Genomic DNA, 27,902 nt, shown 5'->3' with positions numbered 1-27,902 from the left:
TCAGGTACCGTGTTCAGTTTTCATCATTAAATGCTCCTTTGTATTTAGATCAGGTCTCAGAACAATGATGTAGCATTTGGGAAGAAAGATGCAACCCAGTAATCCCAGGCTGGAGGCCAAGATGGAAAAGACCTGCACAGCCACCATGTATTTCCCCTTGGTGCTCAGGTAGGTGGGCACAAAGGACACCCACACACTGCAAAAGACCAACATGCTGAAGGTGATCAGCTTGGCCTCATTGAAGGATCCAGGCAGCTTCCTGGCTAGGAAGGCTAACATGAAAGAGATGGCAGCCAGGAAGCCCATGTAGCCAAGGGCATTGTAAAACATGGCGACAGACCCTTCATTGCATTGCAGGGTGATCTGCCCAGCCTGGGAGTGCATGTCAGCCTCTGGGAAGGGGGGAGAGATGCCCAGCCAGATGGCACAAATGCCCACTTGGACAATGGAACAGGACAAGACAATGGAGTTGGCCAGACTCTTCCCCAGCCATTTCCTCATCCTGTTCCCTGGCTTGGTGGCCATGAATGCCACCACCACAGTGATGGTTTTGGCCAACACACAAGAGATGGAAAATGAGAAGATGATGCTGAAGGCAGTTTGTCGTAGGAGACAGATCACTTTCTGAGGCCGACCAATGAACAGAAAGGAGGACCAAAAGGAGAGCAGGAGGGAGACCAGGAGCATGTAGGAGAGGTCACGGTTGTTGGCTTTGACAACTGGAGTGTCTAAATATTTAATGAAGATTCCTAAAACAAGTGCTGTGAATAAAGACAAAAACAGGGCAAAGCAAGCTAAGGTGACCCCCAAAGGTTTTTCATAGGATAGGAATGTTACTACTTTGGGGACACATTGATCTTGGTCCTTGTTTGGATGCTGATCTTCTGGACACTTATTACAATTGTCTGAATCTGAAAGACATAAGAGTGACATTAGCGTTCCTCTAGCATCCTTTTCCAGTCTGTCATCTAGTATATCCCATGCAAGATACATTTGAGAATTTAGATGCTGCAAAAGTCAGATAAGACAAATATGGGGAGTGATGAACTATGAATATAAGGGGAAGGGGCCGAATTTATTCAAAAGAGGACATGCTCTTCATGCAGAAGGTGGGGAGTTCAGTCCTTGAGATCAAAGCTCTTGGGTAATGAGCCTGAACATCCACTCCAAGGTTTCCAGAGTTTCCAACCAAGGGGCGATTCTCACGATCAACAAAAATCGGCCTAGCAGAGGCTAGCCCAATTTTTGTTGACCGTAAGAACCGCCCGGCTCGCAGCTGAGCCCGGTGGTTCTTGATCAGGCAGGTTTGTGGAGCGAGCACTCCAGCAAACCTGCTTTTTAGGATCGTGAGTAGCTGCGGCGCGCCTTTGCACCGTGCCTACTCATGAGAAGACCCCATGCCAGGAGACGAAAAGCTGCCTCCCGGCTCCGGGGGTCTACCCAGTATGCCCTGCCCACTCGCACAGGGCATACTGGGGCTTGCGGAGAGCGCACGGCCCCCGCTCCCCCACCCCCGCCGGCTCCATCACAGAGCCGGCCACCGTGTGGGCAGCTGATCCGGCCGCCCAGGGCTCCTTAGCCTGCTCTTCCTGCTCACTGCCCCAAACCGGATCTCACTGATAGTGAGACCCAGTCCCAACAGTACTTCCATCTTGTCTAGATTAAGTTTCTGTTTGTTCACCTTTTATGCACACCAAAGGGAATGATTAAATGTTTGTTTGCTTGTTTATTATATTTGTATACCACCCCAAACTTGCATCTCTGGATGGTTTACAACTACATAAAACAAACATTGAAACATTAAAACAACAAAATGATTTAAAACCACAATTCTAGTTTACAAAGCTTGGGTGAATAAATGCATCTTTAAAGAATTTTTAAGAGCTGTCAGAGATGAGGAGGCTCTTATTTCAGCAGAGAGTGCATTCTAAAATCTTGGGGTAGCAACAGAGAAGGTCTGTCCCTGAGTAACTACCAGATGAGCTGGTGGCAGCTGCAGACAGACCTCTCTAGATGATCTCAATGGACAATGGGGTTCATAGTGAAAAATATGATCTCTTAAATACCCTGGGCCTAAGCTGTTTAGGGTTGTATAGGTTATAACCAGCACCCTGTATTTTGCCCAGAAACATATTTGGTAGCCTAGCCAGTGTAAATTCTTTTAATATAGGAGTAATAAGGTCTCTTTGAGATAACCTGGAGACCAACCTGGCTGCCACATTTTCACCAGCTGCAGTTTCCAAACGACATACAAAGGCAGCCCCACATAGAGTGCATTGCAGTAGTAAAATCTGGAGGTTACCAGCATATGTACTACTGTACACCAGTACTACATAGGCAGACCTTTCCTCTATAGTCGCCTACCTTCCTGAGTGGAGATGGTCTCTCCCTTGCATGGAGCACAATCATAGCAGCAAATTGGTTCTCCTTCTTTAATTGCCTTGGCGTATCCAGGGCGGCAGCTTTCTGTACATTGAGAATGAGGCAGGGTCTAAACATAAGGAAAAGAAGCATTGAGCACAATGTGTTCAGAGGTTTTGTCTGTGGAAGGGAGTCCTAGAGCTGGAAAAGGGACCTCTAGTCCTAAGCCTGGTTTTATCAGCAAATGGTGCTAGGCCTTCTTTTTTGAGGGCAGTAATTATGACACATAGCTGCATGGAAGAGACATCACTTTGATGCTTTTTCTGCTCTAAAATTCAAGGGCAGGGCAGAAAAGGGAAAGACTGGAGACTTGATGCAACAATAAGGAAAGAAAAAAGGACAATTAAGAAGTGGGGTGAATGAAGAACTAAGGGTGTGTACAAAATGGATTTTGCATTTTGTTTTGAGCTTGAAACAAAATGCAAAATGTTCAAAATGTTTCATTGAAACAGGCCATAGGGAACAATGGGGGACTCAAAACACCCCATTGTTCCCCATGGGTAACTCCTAGGGACACCAAAGTAGGTTGGGTGATAGGGCATGATGGGTGCTACCGACCACCCAACCCACGAAAGAAAGGGGCAAGTGGGCAATTTTTAACAATTTTTTCACCTTCCCCACCCAAAAAAAACCCCATTGGATGGGAGGCTCGGCTGTCATGCATGCATGGGGAAAGCTATAAAAGATTGTTAAAAATAACCCGCTTGCCCTTTTCTTTTGTGGGTTGGGTGGTAGGTAGCACCCAGTCAGCAAGAAATATTACACACACAAAATGGCAAATGCAATTCAATGTTGGCAATAGTAACATTCATGCTGTTCGCCGCCCTATTGGGCAGCGCAGCCAGTTTGTCCAGCCCCCTGCAAAGGCACAAGGCCTTGGAACTTCCTATAGGCCATCAGGACCATGCAGGGGTGGAGCTTCGGCCACTCTGCTTGCTCCGAAGCCGATGCTCTCAGTTCGCTCCAAGAAGGCTTTGCAGAAAGGCGTGTCGCCTTCTCGGAGTGAACTCTGGCCATGATCTTGGGTGCCTTCAGGGACAGTGGGTTATTTCCCAGGGGGAAGGGAGGCCCCACGGCTCGGGTGGTGCAGTCTGGAGGCTTGACGTTGGGTCCTGTTTCAGCACAGTTGTACCTTCAGTTTTCCAGGACCGATCAGAGGGGTAGGGGTGTGCACGGAACCGCGGAGCTGCGGTCCGGCACTGGGGGGGTGGGGTTCCATTAAGGGCAGGGGGGCTTTACTTACCCCTCCCACACTTTCCACCTTTGGCGCCGTAATTATTGTAAAAAACCCGCCCGCTTCAGTTGAAGACGATGGCTCCTCCGTGTTTAAAAAAATCGCAGAAGGCTTCCTAAAGACTTTTGCAGACGGCAGGGAAGGGGGCGGGAGGACATCCCCCTGCCGCCTGCCCATTTCTAGAGAGCGAGCGGTCGGGTCCGGGGCGAGATTTAAGGGGGTGGCATTGGGCTTCAAGGGGGCAGCAGCAGCAGGATCTTCAAGGGGGCGGCAGCAGCAGGATCTTCAAGGGGGCGGCAGGGAAGTATCCTGCTGCCCGATTTTTTTTAACACGTAGGAGCCATCGTCTTCAATTGAAGTGGGCGGCGAGGGATCCTGCCGCCGGGTTTTTTTACAATAATTACGGCGCCAAAGGTGGAAAGCACGGGAGGGGTAAGTAAAGCCCCCTCCCCACCCTTAATGGAACCCCCCACCCTACCCTTCCAAACCCTGAACTGCCCATGTCCGGACCGGTCCGGAGGCCGGTAGAATGGCCACCGAACCGGTCCGTGCACATTCCTACAGAGGGGCAGGGGACAGTCCGTTTCCCTGCATCCGGCTGGCAATTTCTTGCTGTGCCCGGTGCAGGCCCTGAGGGATTATGCAGTTTTGCGGGGCCCAGAGGCAGGTTCCCTCTTCATACATTGTGATGGCCGTCTGCTTTCCCAGTACCAATTTTGGGCTGTGGTGCGACGTGCCCTGGCAGCAGCGGGGGTTCCCACTGAGCAGTTATCACTCCACTCATTCCGCATTGGAGCCACCTCTGTGGCATCCAGGCTGGATTTGTCGGGCGAGGCAATCCAGCATATAGGACGTTGGCGATCTGCCACGTATAAGCGCTACATATGCTAAAAGCCTGTGCAGCAGTCAATGGTTTTCTCCTTGCAGACCCACTGAGACGAGAGGTGAGGGCACGGGTCCTCATCCTGGGCCATTCGATTCTGTTCTGGGCCCACAGAGCAGCACGTGGGGCACAGCTTGGAACACAACTGGGACTCGAGAAATGGGCATCGATCTCCTGGATCAGTCATCGGGGTATGGTCATCGCCCAGTTTCTACCCATGCTACAGGAATTCCTGTCAGCTAACCCACCACCTGAGATCTTGGTGGTTCACATGGGGGGAAATGACCTAGATACACAGTCAGGGCTGTCCATCCTTTGCAGAATCCAGTTGGACCTTACCCAAGTCCTGGAATGGTTTCCTGGGACCACAATCATCTGGTCTGACATGCTGCAGTGTAGGGTTTGGAGGGGCGCTAGGGCCCCTTATAAGATCGAAAGGACCTGCAGAAAGGTTAATGCCCAAATGGTAGTTTTCATTCAATACCTCGGGGACAGGGTAGTAGCACGCCTCGACATTGTTTTCTCGGCACCTGATCTATTTAGGGGGGATGGAGTTCACCTTTTGCCCAAAGGAACGAGTTTGTTCCTTGAGGACCTTAAGCAGGGATTGGCTCAGGTTCTGCACAGTTATGGGTGGTTGTGGGGGTTGAGCTAGGCTAACCTCTGCTGTGGCTGGTACAGTGCTGTTGGGAATAACATTTGAGGCTGGTGAGCACCTCCAGGTAAGCGTTTTTGCTATAGGCCAGTCAGGGCAACTCTCAAGAGACTGCACGGCTCAGGGAGATCTGCCCTGGATGATCTACTCTGTCAGGCTAAGCTCCCTGGAATCGCTGAATGGCTACTGGAGGGGGGGGTGCTGCTGATAATGAATTGTTTAATCCAGGCCTACAAATAAGTATATAAAAGTGTATCAAAGTATAACTCAAAAGTTTAATGGAATATAATGGAATATAAAGCTAGCAGGTTATTCAGAGTTGAGAAGCCTCTCGGTAACGGAGGCCAGAGTTAAGAGCAAGAGGCCCCCCTCTCAAGAATGTGGGTTGAGAGGCCCACCAGAGATAGCAGGTACCAGGAGTGGTCAAACACACGGCATTAGCTAAATTCCTCAGTCAGCAGAAAGAGGGTCTTGCTAGTACGAAGAGATACCATAGGGATTAAAGTTGTCATGAAAGCCAGGTAGTAACTCATCTTCTCAGACTCTAGATGACACCTCTGGAATATGTAAGTTTGATAACTAATGACATGTATTAATTGCTTTATCGATATGCATGTATGTTTGAAACCTATAAAAACTACCTAACTGTATGACTCAGGCGCGCAGTATCACCCAGATGCTCTCTGATGATATTCGTGCCTTTCATGACATGAAATAAAGCGCTTTCTTTGAGTAATGCACCCTTGTTGTTTGGCTCCATTCAGTTAAGACAACAAGTATATCGGCGAGAATTGAGCCTAATCCTGTTTGGTTCTGGCAAGACGCCCCATTCTCTATCCAAGTGATAGAAGGATGAACGCAAGTGGCTAAATCAAACAGGAAGGCTAGATTCTAGAGGGATTTTTCCCCACAACACTGCTATGGCAGAGGCCTGGCATTCGTCTGGCTAGGATGGGTAGCCCCTGCTCTAGGGCATCAGGGCTGCTTGGAACCAAGGTGTGTCACCGTATGCCATAGGCCAGGCATGCCTATGGTGGTGCATGCCTAGGGATACCGCACTGTATGGGTGGAGAGCCAATCCCTGTTCTTTAGAGTTGATTACAAGTTAAATAAAATTGTGTCCTTTTATTTATACCAACACTTTGTGTCTGGCGTCTTTTTGGGTGCTGGGGCAAGATGTATATTAGGGAAAAAAACCTCAACTTCACATATACACTGATGGGATTTGAGCTGTCAATGACTGACCAGGAGAGGGATCTTGGGGTCATGGTGGAAAGCATCTTTGAAAGTGTTGGCTCTAACGTGTGGCAGCTGTGGAAAAGGCCAATTCCATGCTAGGGATCATTAGGGAGGGGACTGAAAATAAAACTGCTAATATTATAATGGACTTATACAAAATGATTTGCCACACCTCAAATATTGCCGCCCCTCTCTGGGGTAGGGGCAGCTGCAGCGAGGGGGGGGTGAGGAGAAGGTCCCCCCTTTGCCCATTGATGTTGTCTCTGGGGGTGGCAGTAGAAACAGAGAGGGTGGGGGAGGCGAGGAGGGGCCTCTCTGCCAAGCAGCCCATTTCCAGCCTTCCTCCCAGTGGAGGAAGCAGAAAGGCAAGAGGCCCGTGAAGTCACTTGGGAGGAGAGAGGTTGGCTGGAAGGGGCTCACCGCCTCCCATCCTGGTAACAGGGGGAAAGCTCCCCTCCTCACCCCGCCACCGTCCCTGCAGTTGCAGCTGCTGCCACTGCCGTGCCCCATCCCCCCCTCCCTCCCTGGGTAAATATTTAGGTAAAGGGGAACGGACCCCTCCTCGCTCCCCCCTCCAGTTACTTCTGCCGCCACACAGCAGGTTTTTTGACAATGCAAAAGTGGTGTACTTTCTCCTCTTACACACCCCAACCTCATTGCAACAGCTGCTGCACACTGAGCAAAGGGGGAAAGTTTACTCTACCCCACCACACACTTCCTGCAGCCTACTGCCGCCACCACACAACAGGGGTGGGTTTGTTTTTTTTAAGGTAAAGGAGCAGCAAAAGCCCTTTTGCCTGTTGGTGGCAAAAAGGTTAATCCGCCCATGTGCACGGTGTGGACAAAGTTGATAGGGAGAAATTTTTCTTCCTCTCGCATAACACTAGAACCACGAGTCATCCCATGTAACTGATTGCCAAGACAATTTGAACTCATAAAAGTATTTTTCACACGATGCATAATTAACCTATGGAATTCTCTGCCACAAGATGTGGTGACAGCCAACAATGTGAATAACTTTAAGAGGGGTTTGGATAACTTCATGGAGGAGAGGTCTATCAACGGCTACTAGTCAGAGGGCTATAGGCCACTTCCAGCCTCAGAGGCAGGATGCCTCTGAGTACCAGTTGCAGGGGAGTAACAGCAGGAGAGAGGACATGCCCTCAACTCCTGGCTGTAGGCTTCCAGAGGCATCTGGTGGGCCACTGTGTGAAACAGGATGCTGGACTAGATGGGCCTTGATGCACTGCTGCTTGGAGCAGCTTGCAGGTGCAGCCAGAGTGGAGATAAGCACATACTAACTTATGCTTAAAGGTGCCTCTCGTCGCTGCCCCCTTCCCCAATCAGCATCTGAATCAGCTGCTACTGTCCTCAAGCTAGAGAATCTCTGAGCTACGGACAGTGCTTCCCATCTCTTGACTCTGATATTATCTGAGCCAGACTCTGATATTATTAGAATCAGCCACTGGTGCTGCTTCCACTCTCTGTACATGTATCTCATTGTGGTACATTCCTCTCTTTTTACTCATATTCTTTGTATTTAAGCTGCACATTTCCTGAATAGAGACCTGCTCTTTGATGTCTCAAGTATCACACAAAACCAATGGTTAGAGGCCAACAAATGTTATCAAAGATGATAAAGTGAAATCAAGAGTTCCCCCACCTGGTTAAACCACCTGGGCCACACAATGGCATTCTGGTCAATGGTGATCTTGATCTCGGAGGAGGCCTGTCTTTCTAGGCTCCCAACTTTCACTCTAGCAATGGACTTGTTGGGAAATGCCACAGCATTCATAATATCAAAATTAGCTGACAGGTCCCCATTCTCATCAAAGTAAATGTTTTTATTGCTAATATTGTAAAACTGGAGACGTCTCAGGAAAGGATGAAGCTAGAATGACATAGAAAACATTTAGGATGAGAAACATGTTGTATATCTCGCCCATTTGGAAAGCAAATATCCTATGCTTGTATACATATATTGCTAACTCATAATGGTTGTGATATTCTTTTCCACATCTGTCCTGGCAATCCAAAATTATCCTGACACCCACCATCCATTGCCATATAAGCTCCCTCAGATCAAGCAGGGGATTGGGTAGAGAGAGCAGGGGACCTAGCATAGACCATCCATTTGCAGTGACAGTTCTCCTGCCTAAGCAACTTCTCAAACAGACAAAAAGGCTGTTCGCATGAGCAGCCTAACCCAGACTGGGGCAGCCCAGCCTGGGTTAGGCTACTCAAGTGCAGTACCAGGATCTGTGTGGATCCCAACGCTGCCTGCCCACCTAACTGCACTTTGGAGCCTGGCCATTAGCCAAGATTAAGGGCACAAGGGCCCTTAACTCCAGTGCCAAGGCCATGTGTGTGCTTGGACTACTTGCAGCCCGAGCACACAAAAAGATGGGCACCTAGGGCGTCCGTCCCACGGAGGTATCCCTTGATGAAGCAGAGAGCAATCCTAACTGCCTAAGGGAGAGACCAAACTTCCAGGAAACTTCCAGGCCAGTTTCAACTGGTATTGGTTGGTTGATGAGACTGGCCTGACTGGCATGCTCAGTTAGTCAAGGGCAATGCACACTGTTGGGTATAATGGGATTGGTGCATTGAAGGACTAATTATATGATGATTGGAGGACTTTACAGTCTTAGGCTTATACATAAATAACTGTGATTGCCCTTATAAACCCTGAGATTCCATTGTTCTGGGCTCCTCCCGGAACAAGTGGCTCAGCATGTTGTAAATAAATAAAGCTTGATTCAAATGGAACCACGAGCCTCTACTCACTAAAGAATCCACATGCATTGCATTTGTCACGCTGTGCATTGTGGGATACATGGAGGCCAGGATGCATCATCCTGGCCTCTGGAGATCCATGCTGCATGCAGCAGTGTGGATTGTATGGGAGCGCGGTCCACACTCCCACCAATGCTGCAGGATCATCTGGGGGGAAGGTACATGCTGCAGGATCATCTGGGGGGAAGGGGAGCAGGCTCCCCCCCACCTGCCAGCCCAGCCTGCCTCCCTGTTGTGTGAATAGCTTTAAAGTCTTTCCATTTATTATGTATATACACCACCCTTCCAAAAATGGTTCAGGGCGGTTTACAACAAAATAAATACAATTAAAATAAATTAACAATTAAAATTAACCAGTCTTTCTCCAGTGACAGAGCCAAAAGGATGGGCTGCAGCCCATACAAAGATCTCAAAGATAAGTCCTGCAATGATGATAAGAATCCACTACACCTTAAGAGACCAAGCCAAACTTAATGAGGGGTGGGTGGGTAGTGACTCTCACAACCTGGGTTTGCCTCAGAAATATTCAAATTTTGACTACAACAATACATTTGATAATGTCTTTGAATCAAAGGTAAATACCTTCCAAGGTTCTGCAATTTGCTGTCCCAGCCTGTCTGTCATCATTCTGTGACTCCGTCTGGATGAGTAGGCATCATTGAGAGTACGTGCCACAGCCTGGACAGTGTTGTAAATACTGTAGCTGTCTTGAGACAAAATGCTTTCAGCTACATCCTGGGGCAAGGTCTCCGGTGCCTCTCTCTGAGTGCATCTTAGCTTGCCTTTCACAGAAAACAGAGGTTTCGAATATAAACAATGAAATGCTTTCTCTCCATACTCCATGATGGCAGATAACAATGGGGCAAAATTGTCATATTGTGTCCCTTCTTGTGTGTGGATTGAGAAGGAGAAAGAACCATGGATGTGCTGGATATCAGCAACTCTGTAAAACAATCTCAAGCTGAGGTCCTCCAAAATTGTTGAAATCCAAACTTTCCCAAGAATTTCACTTTCAGTTTTTTCAGCTGCTTCCATCAGCATTGCTAGAATATATGCAGCGCCAGTATCTATGTGATAAACAATCACGTTGGCTTGCCTCTGTACTAGAAATGAATACATGTCAACAATGTTTCGGTTGACCCTATCCATCCTTGGAATTCTTTCTGAAAAGGCAACACAAAGACCATTCCTGATTATCACAGGCATGAAAGTCCTCAAGAACCTTTGTCCATGGTCACTGTCTGGAGCAAGGAGCCCTATCCATGTCCACTTGAAATGCAGGAGTAGCTTAACAATCCCTAAGTAAGGAAGCTCTTGTTTGGGGACCAGACGGTAGAAAAAAGGAAATTGAGTTTTATCTGTTAGAGCACCATCAACAGAACTATAACTGACCTAGTAGAGAAAGGAAGATATTGGTGATTTGTTTTGTTTGTTTTCAGGAAACAACTCAGATATTTCTTAAGCCAAAATCATTACTAATTTGTAGAATATCTTCCATTATGATGGAGGAAGTGTATGTGGAGGCAGGGTCCATATATTGTCCTCACTACAACTACATCCAACGACATCTATTCCCTTTCCTCATATGAGCAAATGGCAACCATTTAAATCTATAGGAGAAAGTGAAGGAGTATCCTTATGCTCAATGTTCCCTCTAACAGGGATTCCCAGATGTTGTTGACTACAATTCCCAGAATTGCCAGTTGCAATGGCTTTTGCTTGAGCATTATGGAAGTTGTAGTCAACAATATCTGGGAATCCCTGTTAGAGGGAATACTGCTTAGTGACACTACTGGGTGAGGTTAAATGCTATACATCCCCCTCGTGACACCAATGTCTGGGCTGAGGAGGAGATGCAGACACCTCTCCAATGTTTCAGAGATGGTATTCCTTGGCACACAGCATTGCAGTAGAGTGTTGGGAACTGGGTTTTATGTTTCTAGATGGGTTTCTCCCTGCTCGATTCACTTCTGCTAGATTAACCTCTGCTAAAATTGTGCTGTTTTTGCTCTTGCTTGGCATCCTTTGCAGAAAAGATGTCTGGGACAAATAATAGTTTCATCCAATAGTTGCTTACAAACAAAATTCAAATGTTTGATGAACTATATATGTATGGATATTTTGTATGGCGCTCCCTATGAATATTAGATGCTTTTTGCAGCCTTAAAAAGAGCCCTAAAAACCCATTTTAGCCTAGTTTTTAGTGATCACTGAAATGATTTTAAACTGGCTTTATATTTTTAATGAGTTTATTTATTTACTTTAATCTGTTTTTATATGTGTGAACCACCTGGAGCTATTTGCGTGAGGCAGAATAAAAATCTAATAAATAAAAGAAATTAAATTGAAAAAATAAAATGTTGGTTATTTCTGCCAGGAATCTCAACAAGGCTCCTTGGGTTTTGTCTTGGGTCATGCCTGATCCCTTTGAGACTGTGAAGCTTTTCAGGACAGGGAAGCACCTCTTCATTGATTTTGCTATGTAAACCACTTTGATAACATTTTGTTTGAAAAGCAGTATATAAATAATCTACGTAATGGCTGATATCTAGACTAGAACTCTGCTAGTGTAATAGTGGCTAACATCTGGACTAACACTGCATTATCACATGAGAGGGATGGGCCATTTTTGCTATCTCCCCTTCCCTCTAAAGTCCACTGTGCCTCCCCCAAGGGTGAGACTGGTGGCCTTGGCTACAATTATCTTGCTTGTCAAATACAAACTCCAACTGTCACTTATTTCTATGGCTGAAGGAAGCGAAGTACTTAGAGAAACTGTTTCAGGGCAGGAAACCCCTGTTTACTATCCATCACACTTCATGGCACAGTTCTCAGCAACAAGGACACCAGAAATAAAGTATCCACTTACTCTACATGAGGCAGCTACAAGGTTTGTGGGAAGCAGACATCTGCCAATTAAAACTGACAGATCTTACTTGGATTCAAATATATTTGTGTACTTTTTGACCTGTTTCATAATGTTGAGCTTACATTCTGAATCCATACTAAAGAACCTCCATCTGTCCTTTCCCCACCATCCTCTTATCCCATCCATCTAATTTGTTCTGGACTACCATGTTAGACAACTGAATTATGCACACAAAATGTATCTTCCAAATGAAAGGGATATAAAAATTTTGTGGATGCAAATCATGTGAACGATGCTCAGATCACATTTATAACTGACATATGCATCCACTGTATAACTTTTGAAGCCCCAAAGGATCCTATATGGGTGTTGTCCTCTATTTTCCATGCTGCATAGCACTAATATTCTTTCCCTGCCCATTTTTAGAAGTAGTAATCTTTGCTGCTTTATTCTTGGAGGAAAGGAAATTTCACATTACATCTTTTCATTGGGCGGGGGGCGGGGATGTCACCAACAATGGAAAGTGATGATAGTGAGTCACCCAGGAAACATTTGTTAGGGGCAGCTATATAAATAAAGTTTATTGATGATGATGATGATGATGACGATGACGACGACAACACCAACAACAATAATATATGCTGGTCTGTGACCGTAATAAAGATTGATTGTTTGATTGATTGATAGTGAGATATTTTCACCCACAGATTTAAGGCGCTTCAAAGGAAGGTTCACTGACCATGATGTGCACACTCTTCTCACCTTCATCCTCTGGTCAGTAGAGGGGTTTCTTTTCCCCCCAGAACCATTGTGCAGAGATGACAGTGTCACAAAAGGGATGGGTATATGATTGCATGGACCATGGAAAGTCAAACCATTCCCAAACCATTTTCAGTTCTTATAAAAAACTATCGTCTATCTCTGGCCTCACTTTTTCATGCCTGTCTTGAATTTCATGAAGTGGCTGCAAAGTGGAATGAGGTGGAGCTTTGTCCATGATCACCAACAGCCCTGATTCATACCTGTGGAGTTTTGTAGATGCCCAACAAGGTTGAAATCTGACTGGAGATTTCTGACTCAGCCCCTTCGAGAACAGCCACCAAGCGATTGCTTTTTCCACAGATGTAGTTTGGAACATTCCTGCCAGAGGACAGCAAGTCTATCGTGGCATCATATGTCATTCTTGCATTGAAATAATTCTCATAGATGTTGTATCCAAGAGTGATGTTGGGTAAGAGTCGAGGATTCTGGTCGATCTCTTGAATGGCGAACAAGAAGGGCAGGAGGTGCCAGAAATGCACGCCCTTAATGCTGTAACAGAATATACATGTCATGCCTTGATCTTCCATTCAATGAAAACAAATCAAGTTTCTGCTTCTTTTTGTATAAGAACCTTTCTAGGCAATAGTGATAGCTGGTGTTTACTCTTACCAGGCTCTATAAGGGCTGAAGAGCAATCGCTACTCCAGACATTGTGGTGTGCAAGTGCATATGCATGGGAAAAATACTTTGCTGCAGGCAGAAGAGCCATTTGCCTTTCAAAAACAAAACCAGGAGGACAGATATACCTTACAGAGCTTTCAGAGTAGTGTGTCTCTCTTTCTATTAAGGAGAGCCACCGGAACTATAATTCAACCAAAGCACAGTGGCTGTTGTTTACCTTGTCTTTATTTTCATATTGTGAGCCCTTTTGGGGAAATGGAAACATCTAATTCTTATTCTTCTAGAAACCAGTATTATAGTAGTAGTAGTAGTAGTAGTAGTAGTAGTAGTAGTAGTAGTGATGTGTGTGTGTTTGTATGTACAACAGAGGAGAGCCCATCTTGTGGTAGCAAGCATTAATTTTCCCCTTTGCTAATCAGGGTCCAACCTGCTATGCATTTGGATGTGTTAGCACATGTCTTAGCACTGTAAGAATTTATCCTCAGGGGATGTGGCCACTCTGGGAAGAGCACCTGCATGCTTACATACAGAATGTTCCTCCAAGTTCCCTCCCTGGCATCTCCAGGATAGGGCTGAGAGAGACTACTGCCCACAACCTGAGAAAAGCTGCTGCCATTCTGGGTAGACAATATTGAGCAAGATGGACCAATGGTCTGATTTGGTAGAAGTAGGGGCATAGCAAAGTTCGAGTGGGCCCAGAGACAAGATTTTAAAATGCCCCCCCCACTGAAGCTCCTATGTGCCACAATAGAACATCATCCTAAATTATTTTTTTAAAGGTTTTGTAAATTGTGGACAATGCAAGTCATTTAATGGTACTAGAGAAAGACATGCTGTTCTGGTAGCTCCAGGTCTTTACACTCACATCAATTTTGGAGGATGAATACAAATGAAAGAAGCCCGGGCGGGTGCACCTGGGGGAGTCAGTCATGTGACTTGCCTCTGGGGCCCTCCCCCAAGGCATGGGCCCCCAGACAACTGTCTCCCCTTGCCCTATTATAGTTACGCCCCTGAGTAGAAGGCAGCTTCCTATGTTCCTGGGTTCCTAACCTTCAGGGAACTAATTCAAATACAAACCATTAAAGAGGTCCCTGAAATGATGCAACATTGCAGCAAGGGAAACTCTCTTGGTATTTGCTTCTTTAAAGAGAGAGATTGGGTGAGTTTTCCTCTGCTGAAATGAAGCAGCCAGCCTATACATTGGAAAGCAAACAAATAATTCAACAAAACTTTTCAAAACCATGTCCACCTTCTGACTTGACTTACTTATAAGCAGTCAGGATCTTCACTACATGAGCAGAGCAAAACCAACAAGGACAAGTTATTATCTCCTTTCATGGGCATTGGCATGACTCTTTCCGGTGGCGGGGGGGGGGGGCAAAGCCAGCAACCCAATACTCACCTTCCTGGGAGTATGCCCCATTGAATTCAATGGGAATTGGCTCAATCTAGGAGGTCAACTGCCCCTCTTGCCTCCCCCACCACCACACTGCAGATGGCCATGTCCCCTTTGCCTATGTCTCACTTGCACAAAGCAAAAATTCTGAGGGGTGAATACTAAGGGATGGAAGTTCTTGTAATTTGGGGCTATGTTGGGGAATGGGTGAGAAATCCTCGGAGCATGGGTTGAGCTCTCCAGTTTCCAGTGGTCTATGCCTTGTATAGATTTCCAGTTTGCTTTTGGATTCGTACTCTTCCACCTGACATTGTAATGGAGGAGGAAAATCTACTGTGTGTGCATTTTTAGTTGGAAATTGTTCTCAGACAATATTTTTAATGGGAAAAGTTCTGGGAAACTAATTCTGACACCTCCCTCCCAGGAATGATTTCATATATGTACTGTAGAAGCTAACATGCATGCCCTCCAACATTTCACATTGGCAGATACACACAACACCCCTGCTGTCCTCACACCCGTGGGAACTGTATCACATCCGTACTAAATAAATAAAGCAAACCTGAATCAATAAAGCAGAAACAATAAGGCAGATTCAAAAAGAGCTTTGCAATCAGTTCATCACCACATTATTACTTACGCCAGGGGCGTAGCTGGGGAGAGGGGGCTCGTGTTCACCCCTTTCTCTGGCGGCCCTTTGGAGTGAGGGAGATAATGAAGAAGTTAGGGAGGGGTGGGGCTGGGAGGCCTGGATTCTTTGAACCCATCCACTCAATTATAGCTTCACCCCTGACTTACGCAATATAATCTGAAGTAGGAGGCTTGAAGAAAACATATGGGTCAAGTATAATATTTGTGGTAGATGTGACCCCACTAATCATGTAGTCTCCTGGCTTGTAATGATTAGATTTGTGTCTTGAATCACTTAGCAGATTTAATGGGCATTTTGCCTTCAGTGTCCCACGGAGAGCATGGGGCAGCAGCAAAAGAATTAGCAACAACAACAGCAGTTTCATTCTCAATATCTCTCCTATAGTCACACTCACACCCTGACTGGATAAGCAGATCCAGCTGCTAATAGGACCTGAAGCTAAGTATTCTTGCAAGAGCACAGCTCCAGTGACTTGACTAGTTCTAATATGAAACCGCACACATGGACACAGTAGCTAAATCTCAGCCCAGGCTCTCAATGCCAGGGGAGGCCTTTATGTACCAGCCTTTTGTGGCTTGGGACAAGAAAGTACCACAAGTTGTTCTTGATTATGATGTTTCTGCTATTGCTCTCAAACATGGTATCCCTTGAGTTTTGGTGTGGAAAAAAGTAAATCACCATGATTTTGATAATTATAAGGAAAGAATCAGTCAACTTTGTTGGTGTATGTGCAGCTGCATAGGTGGAGAAAACATGTTTGCAAGACAAGCAGGAGCTGCTCTGTTGAGTTCTTTGGGTCAGTGAGGAAGCAGAACAGCAAGGTTGAACTGTGTGGCAAGGATTATCTCCCAGAATTCTCTCTTATCCACATACAACTTTGCTTCCAATCCTAAAACAATTCTCTCTCTCTTTTTCCCTCCCTCCCCCCCCCTCTCTCTCTCTCACACACACACCCCTACCTAATCTAGTATTTTATGAGGGAAATGTGAGGAACTACCCAATATCTTGTGAGGAATGTGCCTTAAATTGACAATATTCAAAAACACAATACTGTACAATTTTCCACACACTTATTTAATAAATGTGTAGACAAATGTTTTTATTTTCCACCTCCTTTCACCTTTATCGAACTTGTAAGTTTTGCCATAACTGCATAATCATATAATTTTGACTCCCTTTCTGATTTTGAGGGAATCAGAGTCCCCCCTCCCCGCCACCCCATGCCAATATTTTACATAACGTGCTCTTGCTGCAATTACCAAATAACATATCAACTCTCTGTTCTGCACTGGTATTTTTAAAGATAAATTCTATCCAACTCTAGTTGGATTCCTGCTGCTAAAGAGCTTAGGCCCTGGGTATTGAAGAGAACATCTTCTTCATCTCCCGACCTGGGGAGGTAGTGATGAAAAATAACAATACAGGACTCTTTCGAGGCCCTGTAATTGGAATGAGTACACTTATTGGAGGGCAAGTCTGGTGCCAGCAGCTGCGGTAATTCCAGCTCCAATAGCGTATATTAAAGTTGCTGCAGTTAAAAAGCTCGTAGTTGGATCTTGGGATCGAGCTGGCAGTCCGCCGCGAGGCGAGCTACCGCCTGTCCCAGCCCCTGCCTCTCAGCGCTCCCTTGATGCTCTTAACTGAGTGTCCCGGGGGTCTGAAGCATTTACTTTGAAAAAATTAGAGTGTTCAAAGCAGGCCGGTCGCTGGAATACTCCAGCTAGGAATAATGGAATAGGACTCTGGTTCTATTTTGTTGGTTTTCGGAACTGGGGCTATGATTAAGAGGGACGGCCGGGGGCATTCGTATTGTGCCGCTAGAGGTGAAATTCTTGGACCGGCACAAGACGGACCAGAGCGAAAGCATTTGCCAAGAATGTTTTCATTAATCAAGAACGAAAGTCAGAGGTTCGAAGACGATCAGATACCGTCGTAGTTCCGACCATAAACAATGCCGACTAGCGATCTGGCGGCGTTATTCCCATGACCCGCCGGGCAGCTTCCGGGAAACCAAAGTCTTTGGGTTCCGGGGGGAATATGGTTGCAAAGCTGAAACTTAAAGGAATTGACGGAAGGGCACCACCAGGAGTGGAGCCTGCGGCTTAATTTGACCCAACACGGGAAACCTCACCCGGCCCGGACACGGAAAGGATTGACAGATTGATAGCTCTTTCTCGATTCTGTGGGTGGTAGTGCATGGCCGTTCTTAGTTGGTGGAGCAATTTGTCTGGTTAATTCCGATAATGAACGAGACTCTGGCATGCTAACTAGTCATCTTCTTCACCATGAGCCTCATCGCAAATTGAGATCACCCGGAGAGCTCCGTCCGCAGTTGCCACCAGCTCATCTGGTGCCTACGGAGGGGCAGGCCTTCTCAGTTCCTGCCCCAAGACTGTGGAATGTGTTCCCTGCTGAAATAAGAACCTTCCCATTTCTGTCAACTTTTAAGAGATCTTTAAAGACACATTTTCACCCAAGCCTTTTAACTAGACTTGTGGTTAGGAATGTGCAGACCGGTCCAAGTTGAACCAGTTCAAATTCTGCATGGAGTACCTAGGGTCTGATTTTGCTGTGTGCTGTTTCTGTCCTCCATTTTGAGTATCATTGTTTACTTTTGCTCCTTCTGGCCTCCATTTTGTGAGCCTATTTTGCAGTCTTTGCATTGGCTGGGCTATTGATCCTTTGATTGGCCAGAATGAGGCTTGCGCTCTGGTAGACTGTTGACTATGCCACTGTTTGAGAGCTGGCACCCTGTTGGCTGGGGGGTGGGGGCAGTGCAAAGGTGGGGACTCCTAAAGGAAGGAGTTTCAAAGCTATTTAAGCCAACCCTATGGCCTGGAAAATTCTCTTTGGCTGCAGTTGTGTGATCATCTGGACCATGTGTCCAGATCATCAGCTCGTGAGCTTGAGCTACTGATGTGTGTGAGTACTTCACTGTGTCCTGTCCTTTCTTTTGTCCCTCTTGCCTTATTTCTGCCCTGTGTGTGTCCTGTCCTCTGTAATTTACTTTTTACACTTTGTTTTACCATCTTTTATTGTTGTTCTCTCTCTCTCTCTCTCTCTCTCTCTCTCTCTCTCTCTCTCTCTCTCTCATTCCTTTATTATTTGGCCAGCACACTAGGCCTTGGCCATTCCACCCCCTCCTCCATGCCCCGCACCACCCCACCCCACCCTACCCATCTGCATTGATTTCAATTTACCCTGCCTCTCTTTTTGTTCATAATCTCTTTTTCTGCTGATTTATTTTTGTTTGATTTTGTTTTTTGTTTAGTGTGTTCTTTTAATTCTTGTTGTTCCTACCTTCCTCCCTGCCATCCCCTCCCTGCCTGGATCCCATCCCAGGCCAGTCCCTGGCTGACCTGGGGCCTAGGCCCTGCAGCCCGGCCTGGTCTCTCCCCCCCCAACCTCCTCCTACCATCTGCCCCTCTGGAACCCCCTCCCTCTCTGTTTGTGCTTTGCATTTGATTGATTTTTGTTCTGCTGGGTTTATTTTTATTGATTATTGTTGATTCTTGATTATTGTTTGCTATTACTTGTTGTTTATTACCTGAGCCATTTTTGGATGGGCGGTCTAGAAATTGAATGAATGAATGAATGTTTATTGCTGTGTAGATTTAATTGATTTTTGTGTGCCCCTTCTGGGCCTGGTGTCCCCTTCCTCCTGCCATCCCCCCTCCCATCCAGATTCCCCACCTCCCATTCAGATCCTGTCCCCCCTTTGCCTGCCTGATGGCTTTGGATTTTGATGTTTTCTTTTTAAAAAAATCTGTGCATTGTGCTGCTGGGTTGGTTCTGCTTGATTTCTTATTATTGAAGAGTTTGTTTGTTGGTGTACTTAGTTTATTGCTGTTGTTAATTCCTGGTTCTTTGCTATTGATTTTGTGCCCCTGGTGCCCCCTTCCTCCTGCCATCTCCCCCTCCCATTCAGATTCCCTCCACTCACCCCCCTCTCTGTGCCCCTTGGGTCTGCTGCCCCTTCCTCCTGCCATCCCCTCTCTCAGCTAGACTCCCTCCACTCACCACCCCCCTCTGTGCCCTTTGGGCCTGATGCTCCCTTCCTCCTGCCATCAGCCCTCTCTTCTAGATCCCCCCACTCACCCCCTCTCTCTGTGCCCCTTGGGCCTGCTGCCCCCTTCCTCCTGCCATCCCCCCTCCCAGATAGATTCCCCCCACTCCCAGCTAGATTCATCCCCCACTCACCCCCCCCCTGTGCTCCTTGGGCCTGCTGCTGCTGTCCCCTTCCTCCTGCCATCTCCCCCTCCCAGCTAGATTCCCCCCACTCACCCCCTCTATCTCTGTGCCTCTTGGGCCTGCTGCCCCATGAATAATAAACACTCTACCATATTCAACTAGCAATGTAGAAAGTACACTATTTTGCCTTTGTATAAGTGTCTCCTGCCATCCCCCCCTCCCAGCTAGATTCTCCCCACTCACCACCACCCCTCCATGGCTGCCTGGCTTCATTTGTTTGTATTTTGCTTTTGATTTGTGCTGCTGGTTCTTCTGCTAGATTATTATTATTATTATTATTTTCTTGTTTACACAGTCAGACAGGTGTTATTGACTGGTTTGTTTCATCTAGACATCGAGTCCTTCCCAAGGACCTGGGATGGCTGAATTTTATTGTCAATGTTGTTGTTGTTATAGATATCGTCGCAGAATATAGGCTGTTCCAAAGCCACAGCCTTTCAATTTCAATTTGTAGATCTTTGTATTTGGTGATTTTTTCTATTTCTTTTTCTTCTATTCTGCTATCCCCTGGTATTGCTATGTCGATTATTTTAACTTGTTTTTCTTTCTTCTCAACTACAGTTATATCTGGTGTATTGTGTGGCAGATGTTTGTCTGTTTGTAGTCGGAAGTCCCATAATATTTTTACATCTTTATTTTCTACAACTTTTTTAATTTTATGGTCCCACCAATTTTTGGCTACAGGTAGCTTGTATTTTTTGCAGATGTTCCAGTGTATCATCCCTGCTACCATGTCATGCCTTTGTCTGTAGTCAGTCTGTGCGATCTTTTTACAGCAGCTGATTAGGTGGTCCACTGTTTCATCTGCTTCTTTACAAAGGCGGCACTTGCTGTTTGTTGTGGACTTTTCGACTTTTGCTCTTATTGCATTTGTTCTTAGTGCCTGTTCTTGTGCAGCCAGTATTAAACCCTCTGTTTCTTTCTTCAAGTTTCCATTCCTAAGCCATTGCCAGGACTTGGTGATGTCTGATTTTCCACTTATATTGTGCAGATATTGACCATGCAGTGGCTTCTTTTCAGGGGCGTAACAAGGCTGGAGTGGGCCTAGAGACAAAATTTTAAAATGGGCCCCTCGCTGATACACACATACTTCACAATATGTAGTGCACTCACGCTCACATCCCCATTATGCCAGCTTCTCTAGAAAACTCCACTCCCTCGTTTTAACCCCGTCCCTGCAGCCTCCCATGGGGAAGAGCGCTCCTGGCTCAGAGTTGCTTCTGCAGACAAGGACTTTGCTGCATGCATGCCGCCTTTGCTCTGAACTTGGGGTTGGCTTTTCCATGGCACTGAAGCTCTGCAGGTGTTGGGGAGTCATGTGACTTGCCTCTGGGGGGCCCCCTCGAGGCACGGGGGCCCCCAGGCAGCCGCTTCCCCTTGCAATGGTAGTTATGCCCCTGCTTCTTTTTCCATTTTTCTGCTCGGTTCTTGACTTGTTCTTTCTTGTAGGCCTGCTTTGTTTCATTGGTGTTGAATAGTTTCGGTCATGGCAATTACAAACAATAGAGGGGATAGTGAGTCCCCTTGGAAAATGCCTCTTCTAATGCTAACCTGTCCAAGTGTCTCGCCATTGATTGTTAACTGTGTACTCCACATGCTCATTGCATTTTAATAAATATCTGAATGTTTTTGCTGACACCAGTTGTTTCTAAACATTTTAGTATCCATGTGTGAGGCAATGAATCGAAGGCTTTCTTGTAGTCAATCCATGCAACACTTAGATTTGTTTTTCTTCTCTTGCAGTTTTCTAAAATCATTTTGTCAATCAGCAGCTGGTCTTTTGTGCCTCTGATGTTCGGGCAATTTCCTTTCTGTTCAACTGGAAGCTGTTTGTTAGTTAATAAGTGTTGCATCGCTTCATCTGCTATTATTCCAGTTAATAATTTGAACATGGTTGGCAGGCAGGTTATCGGTCTATAATTACTTGGAACTGCACATTTTGCTGGGTCTTTCATGATGAGATGAGTTTTCCCCGTTGTTAGCCATTGTTCAATATCACCGCCTTTCATAATGTGATTGAACTGTTTTGATAGTTGTTTATGAAGGCTTGTTAGGTGTTTAAGCCAGAAGCCATGCAGTTCATCGCCGCCTGGAGCAGTCCAATTTTTAATTTTCTTTGCTCTTTCACTTATTAATTCTGGTGTTATTATTAGATCTTGCATTTGTTGGTTACATTTTTTGACCTCTTTCATCCAGCCTGCTTTTTTATTATAATCTATTGGATTGTCCCATAATTTCCCCCAGAATTGCACTGTTTCTTCTTTATTTGGTGTTTCTACATTTCTTGCAGTTTCTCCTTCTATGCTTTGGTAGAAACGTCTCTGATTCGACTGGAATTGGAGATTCTGCCTGTGTTGTGTAATTCTGGCTTCATATCTGCTAATCTTCTTTGACACTGCTATTATTTGCTGCTTTATTATTTCCAGGACTTCTCTAATTTTCCTTGAATCTATTCTTATTCTTATTCTTATTATTGTTGTTGTTATTGTTATCATTATTATTATTGAAGAGTTTTGCTTGCTGGTATTGCTGTTCATTTCATTCCTGGTTTTTTGTTGTTGCTTTTTGTGCCTCTTGGGCTTGGTGCCCCCTTCCTCCTACCCTGCCATCACCCCTCCCATCCAGATTCCCTGCACTCATCCCCCGCAATGACTCAAGACTCACATACACCACTCACAACTGTGGGAAGAAATGATAGAGGTCTATAAAATCATGCATGGTGGGGAGAAAGTGGATAGAGATAAATTCTTCTCCCTCTCACTAGGGATGTGCAAAATGTTTCGGGCACAGAACGATCTGTGCCCAAAATGACCAATTTTGGGTGATTCAGAGCCGAACTGAATCACCCATGATGAGACCCGATAATTTTCGGACCGGAATCGAATCACCACCATTTCGGGTCCGAATTTTTCGGGTGTTTCGGGTCTCCTTTTTGTGCCCTTGAAAAGTGCCAGCCTTGTCTTCTTTTCCCCCTCCATTTTCAGTTTGACGTCTCTTTGAATTTCCGGCCTTTTTGCCTCCATTGATTTCAATGCAGAAATTGCTTTTTTCTTACTTTAATTGAAAAGGGCCTGGGGCCAAAAGAGTGGGGTGGGGTGGTAGTCCCTAATGGGTGGAGGTTACCACCCCAATCGCAGAGGGATTTGGCAAAGGGCTGATTTTTGGTGAATTTCTGAAGTTTTAGTGTCTTTGGGGGCATAACGTGGGATCTGGGCCAAAAGAGTGGGGTGGCGTGGTAGTACCTAATGGGTGGAGGCTATCACCCCAATCGCAGAGTGATTGGACAGAGGGCTGATTTTTGGTGAATTTCTGAAGTTTACGCATCTTTAAGGTTTTCCCCCATTAAGTATAATGGAGGGTGTATTGCTTCACGTCAGAGGGAAAGGGGTGGCCTAGAGCGGTGTGGGGTTGGTGGTAGTGCCGGGTAGGGGCAAGGAAGCTACCTGATTTTTTTCAAAGGATTTGGGCAGAGGGCTGATTTTTGGTTAATTGTTGAAGTTTACGTGTCGTTAAGGTTTTTCCTCATAAGTTATAATAGGATGGAGCTTTCAGCAGCCCCATAAGTGCACTTGGGGGGTGCTGGGGTGGCCCATAGCGAGTGTTGGTGTACTGCACATAGGGTGCCAACCAACCCCATGGGTTTCTAACCCATGGCGTACAGGGTTCTGTTGTTTCTGAGGTATTCTGAGTGTGGATTCTATGATAGCAAATGAGATTTTCAATGACACACCATGAATCCACTCTAATTTGCTATCATAGAATCTAAACCTTAAAGACATGAACTTCAACAATTAACCCAAAATCAGCCCTCTGCCCAAATCCTTTGAAAAAATTCAGGTAGCTTCCTTGCCCCTACCCAGCACTACCACCAACCCCACTCCGCTCTAGGCCACCCCTTTCCCCCCAACGTGAAGCGATACACCCCCCATTCTACCTAATGGGGGAAAACCTTAAAGACGCATAAACTTCAGAAAGTCAATTTTTATTACCCGAATTGATTCGGATTCAGGTAAATCCGAATCCAAACCAAATCGGGGGTGATTCGGGTGAGCAAAATTCGGGCACAGAACAGAACAGGGGTGTTTCAGTTCGGGTCCGATCCGAAACACTGAAAATACCGAATTGCACACCCCTACCTCTCACATAACACTAGAACCAGGGGTCATCCCATGAAATTGATTGCCGGGAAATCTAGGACCAACAAATGGAAGTACTTTTTCACACAACGCATAATCCACTAGTGGAATTCTCTTCCACAAGATGTGGTGACAGCCAACAACCTGGATGGCTTTAAGAAGGGTTTGGATAACTTCATGGAGGAGTGGTCTATCAACGGCTACTAGTCAGAGGGCTGTGGGCCACCTCCAGCCTCAAAGGCAGGATGACTCTGGGTACCAGTTGCAGGGGAGTAACAGCAGAAGGGATGGCATGCCCTCAACTCCTGCCTGTGGCTTCCGGCAGCATCTTGTGGGCCACTGTGTGAAACAGGATGCTGGACTAGATGAGCCTTGGGCCTGATCCAGCAGGGCTGTTCTTATGTTCTCATAAGTGTTCCTTATAACTTAAGCTTTCTTACTGTATTGAAGAAATGTATATCCAAGTATTACTCACAAATCAAATGCAGAGTAAATTATAAAACAGTGCTTTAAACTGATTCACAATGCAGACTAGAGCATCTGGGACACAACCTACCATGCATGCAGCATCTACAGGTCCTCTCCAGAATGTGAGCAGGGTAAACTCTCTCACACACACACACACACACACACACACACCTGGTTTGTTTTTTTAACAGTACTGCATGTGCCCTGTGGGTGCTACTTCTGGCCAGTTCTGCCAAATGACACCCCCACCCCCACCCCCACCCTCACGCCTGGGCTACTAGGAGCTCACCCACCCAGCGAGCACTGACCTGCCAATTATTTTCAGGCAGTGTTTGCTGCCTAAAAGCATCTATTCCCCTTTCTCTCCCTCCAGAGAGGGACAGAAAGGGAGAATAGATGCTTTCAGGAAGCAAGCCTGCCTGAAATGAGACCAAAGAGCTCACTCAGGCTCTTTGGAGCTCGAGGCCACGCCCCCGTTTGTGATCACAAAAGGGGCGTGGCCTTGTGCAAAGGGGCATGGCTTCATGCGCCGAAGAGCCCCGGCAAGCTCTTCAGTCTCATTTCAGGCAGGCTTGCTTCCTGAAAGCATCTATTCTCCCTTTCTCTCCCTCTCTGGAGGGAGAGAAAGGGGAATAGACGCTTTTAATTGGCAAGTCAGTGCTTGCTTGCGGGGGGGCCTGCCCCCCGGACTCAGAGAGATTGCACAAGTCATGCCGGGGGGGTGCCAGTAGCAGCAGTGAGGAGCAGCAGCACCTGCTGGGATTGAAGCGGGGGTGGTATTTTCCAAAAAAAAGAAAGATATTTTTAAAAAACAAAATTTGGGTGGTTGGGGGCGGGGGGTGGGGCATGGCAGGCACTTAGTGCCCCGTGCAACTGGCACCTAGGGCACGTGCCCTCCCTGCCTCCCCTGGTTACACATCTGGGTGAATAACAAGTAGTGGCTCCTCATTCTGCCTCTCACCCTTGACCACCCTGGCTGCGTGTGCTGCCCTGTCTGTGTGCCAGCCCAGTGGTCGGTGGCTGGTCTGCATCTCTGACCAGCAGTGTGCAGCAGGAGAAGGACCAGAAGAAGAGGACTGAGTGTGTGCATGTGCACCTTTTGTTGTCTCCATCCCTAGTTGGTGGTTTTAAATAGGGCCTCCTTTATTTTGTCATGCATTTGGGTGTGGGGAGGGATATTTTGTGATGTATTGTTGTGTTGTTTGCTGGCAGAAATTGCTGCTTCTTTTGCAGCTTGTTTCTTTTTTTGCAGGTCCCCCCCTCCCCGGCTATTGTTGTTATTGTTGGTTGCTGTATTGTATTGCTTGCTTTGGGTGGAGTGGGTGGGTTTTGTTAAAGGGGTCATTTAAAATAGGCTAGGCTTAGCAAATAAATTGTTACCCCCAGAAATTTAAAACTTCACTTTTCACTAAGGAAGGGTTTTGTTTGATTTTTAGGTTCCCCAAGCTTTGACTCCCGGTAGGTGCTCCATATTAATTCCCCCCAATTCTCCCCCCACCACAAAAAAGCTTTCCCCCCCCAACTCTTCCACCTGGTATGGGTAACTGCCTGTGCCACCCACCCAGGGTCCCCCCCCCCTTTAAAAAAGTTTTTGAACCCCCTACACAATTGGCGTTTTCTAACCAAACTAAAAGGTTCCCCTCACCTCACCTCAATTGGCCTCCCCCCGCTAAAAGTCTTCCCTTCCCCCCCAATTGGCTTTCCCCCCAAAAAATCCCTCCCTCCCAATTAATTGTCATTTCCCCCCCCCTTCTTTAAAAGTATTTTTGCCCCTTTCTGGCCTTCCTCCTAAAGTCTCCCACCACCTTTAATATGTCTGAGCAATGTGAGCATCGGGTTCAGTCCAGGCCTCACAGAAGGTTGCCAGACTGAGGTGGGAGAGGCCAGGGGCGGGCTGTTCCTGCAGCTGTGGGTCAGAGAGGGAGAAGACACGGGAAGGAGCCTAATGATACCCTAGTCCTCCCCATTGAGGAATTCTTTGCCCCAGCTGAGGGGTTTGTGCACAGGCACAGGCTGGACTTCCCCCAGTCTGCTGCTGGTGCCAGCCAAGGCAGAAGCACTAGGGCTGTGGCGGGTACCTCGGCACCAGGTGCTGGTGCACCAACAGTGGTGGTGGAAGAGACTGGTTGTGCAGGAGAGCAGGAAGAGGGCAGGGAAGATGTTATGGCTGCAAGCGATGCAGCCAGATTCTCCCTCCCACTTGGGGCCCTTCTCCCTATTATTTCACCGCTCGGTGGGACCCCCCTCATGAAGCCTGGGCGGTCATGTCAGGGACCAGTGGTGAGTTCTCCCACTCTGGCTCAGATGATGAAGGGTCTACTGAGGTAGTGGAGAGGCCTGCCTCTCCTCTGACAGTGGAGCCGGGCCCTTCCTCCTCCATGCAGGGCAGAAGGGGGTTGGTTGACAGCAGTGGGCAGGCAGCGGTAGCCGCCCCCACCACAGAACTTCAGTCACCCAGGAGCAAGAGGCCAAAGATGGCGCCCGGGGCACAGGACGCCTTCAAGGGCAGCGGTGTCGGGCAGCATTTTGAGGTGCCTGAAAATGCCCCAAACCATTTCCGCTGTGTCCACTGAAGGGAGCAGGTCAGTCGGGGCAAGGATCCCAAGTGGCTGGGTAGGGCACCCATGTGTAGACACATGGATCGTCATCACCCAGCTCTCCTTAGCCCCACTGGCAGCCCTAGTACGCCCTGTGCTCCTGCCACTAAGGTGGACAAGGGCAGTGTGCCTGTGCCAGCCAAAAAGCAGGCTACATTCCCAGTCCAGCAGTGGACACAGGTGTCGGACAGCAAGCGTACTGTTCATGTGGACCATCATCACCTCACCCGCCTCATAGGGGAGATGATTTCCACTGATGACCAGCCGTTCCAGGTGGTCGAGAACTTCGGCTTCTGCCGGATTCTCCAGTACCTTGCTCCCGATTACATCATCCCCTCAAGGACCACGTTCAGCAGGAACGTGGTCTCCTCCCTGTACCGCCAGTGCAGGGAGTTTGTGTCAGCCAGGCTGCGTGCGACACCAGCGTGCATTTTGCGACTGACCTCTGGACCAGTGTCAGTGGGATGCACGCTGCTTTCCTGGCCCTCACTGCCCACTGGTGGGGCCCAGAGAGAGAGGGGACTTCCGTGGGTGCTGCCTCTGGCTCCAGCATGTTTCCTGCTGCATTACGGCACAGGTGGGCCATTCTGCATGTGGAGACTATGGACACGAGGCACACCATGGAGGAGGTGGCAGCTGTACTCAGCCACCAGATGGAGGAGTGGATTGGCAGGTGTCCACACCTCTCCGGGAATTCATTGTCACAGAAAATGGGTCCAACATTACGGCCGCCGTCGAGACAGTCCTGGACTGTGTGAACATACTGTGTATGGCACACACGCTCCATCTGGCTGTCAGGGACACCCTCGGCCTTAAGGAGTTGAAGGCGTCCAAGGATCTGCCCCCCGCCCCCACACGCCAT

At 47.1% G+C, this 27,902-nt stretch overlaps 1 protein-coding gene across 1 annotated transcript; it reads right to left on the bottom strand.

Moving 5' to 3' along the window:
- On the bottom strand, positions 1-27,902 carry LOC128343950 (vomeronasal type-2 receptor 26-like). Its single transcript, XM_053293388.1, has 5 exons — positions 27,724-27,902; positions 13,120-13,408; positions 8,096-8,323; positions 2,365-2,491; positions 1-911 (listed from the first exon to the last, which is right to left on the bottom strand). Exons 1-5 carry the CDS (start codon positions 27,900-27,902, stop codon positions 1-3), a joined length of 1,734 nt encoding a protein of 577 aa, XP_053149363.1.

This window comes from Hemicordylus capensis, chromosome 2, assembly GCF_027244095.1.
Source record: "Hemicordylus capensis ecotype Gifberg chromosome 2, rHemCap1.1.pri, whole genome shotgun sequence".
Classification (NCBI taxonomy): domain Eukaryota; kingdom Metazoa; phylum Chordata; class Lepidosauria; order Squamata; family Cordylidae; genus Hemicordylus; species Hemicordylus capensis.
Note: the sequence above shows the minus strand (reverse complement) of the source record. Positions and strands in the feature narration are given on the sequence as shown.

Coding starts and splice junctions, on each gene's coding strand:
- LOC128343950 (XM_053293388.1), bottom strand. CDS start 27,902: ATGGCGTGTGGGGGCGGGGGGCAGATCCTTGGACGCCTTCAACTCCTT. Junction 2,492..8,095: donor GGCCCAGGTGGTTTAACCAG/GTGGGGGAACTC, acceptor CCTTATGTTTAG/ACCCTGCCTCATTCTCAATG. Junction 912..2,364: donor GACCATCTCCACTCAGGAAG/GTAGGCGACTAT, acceptor TATGTCTTTCAG/ATTCAGACAATTGTAATAAG.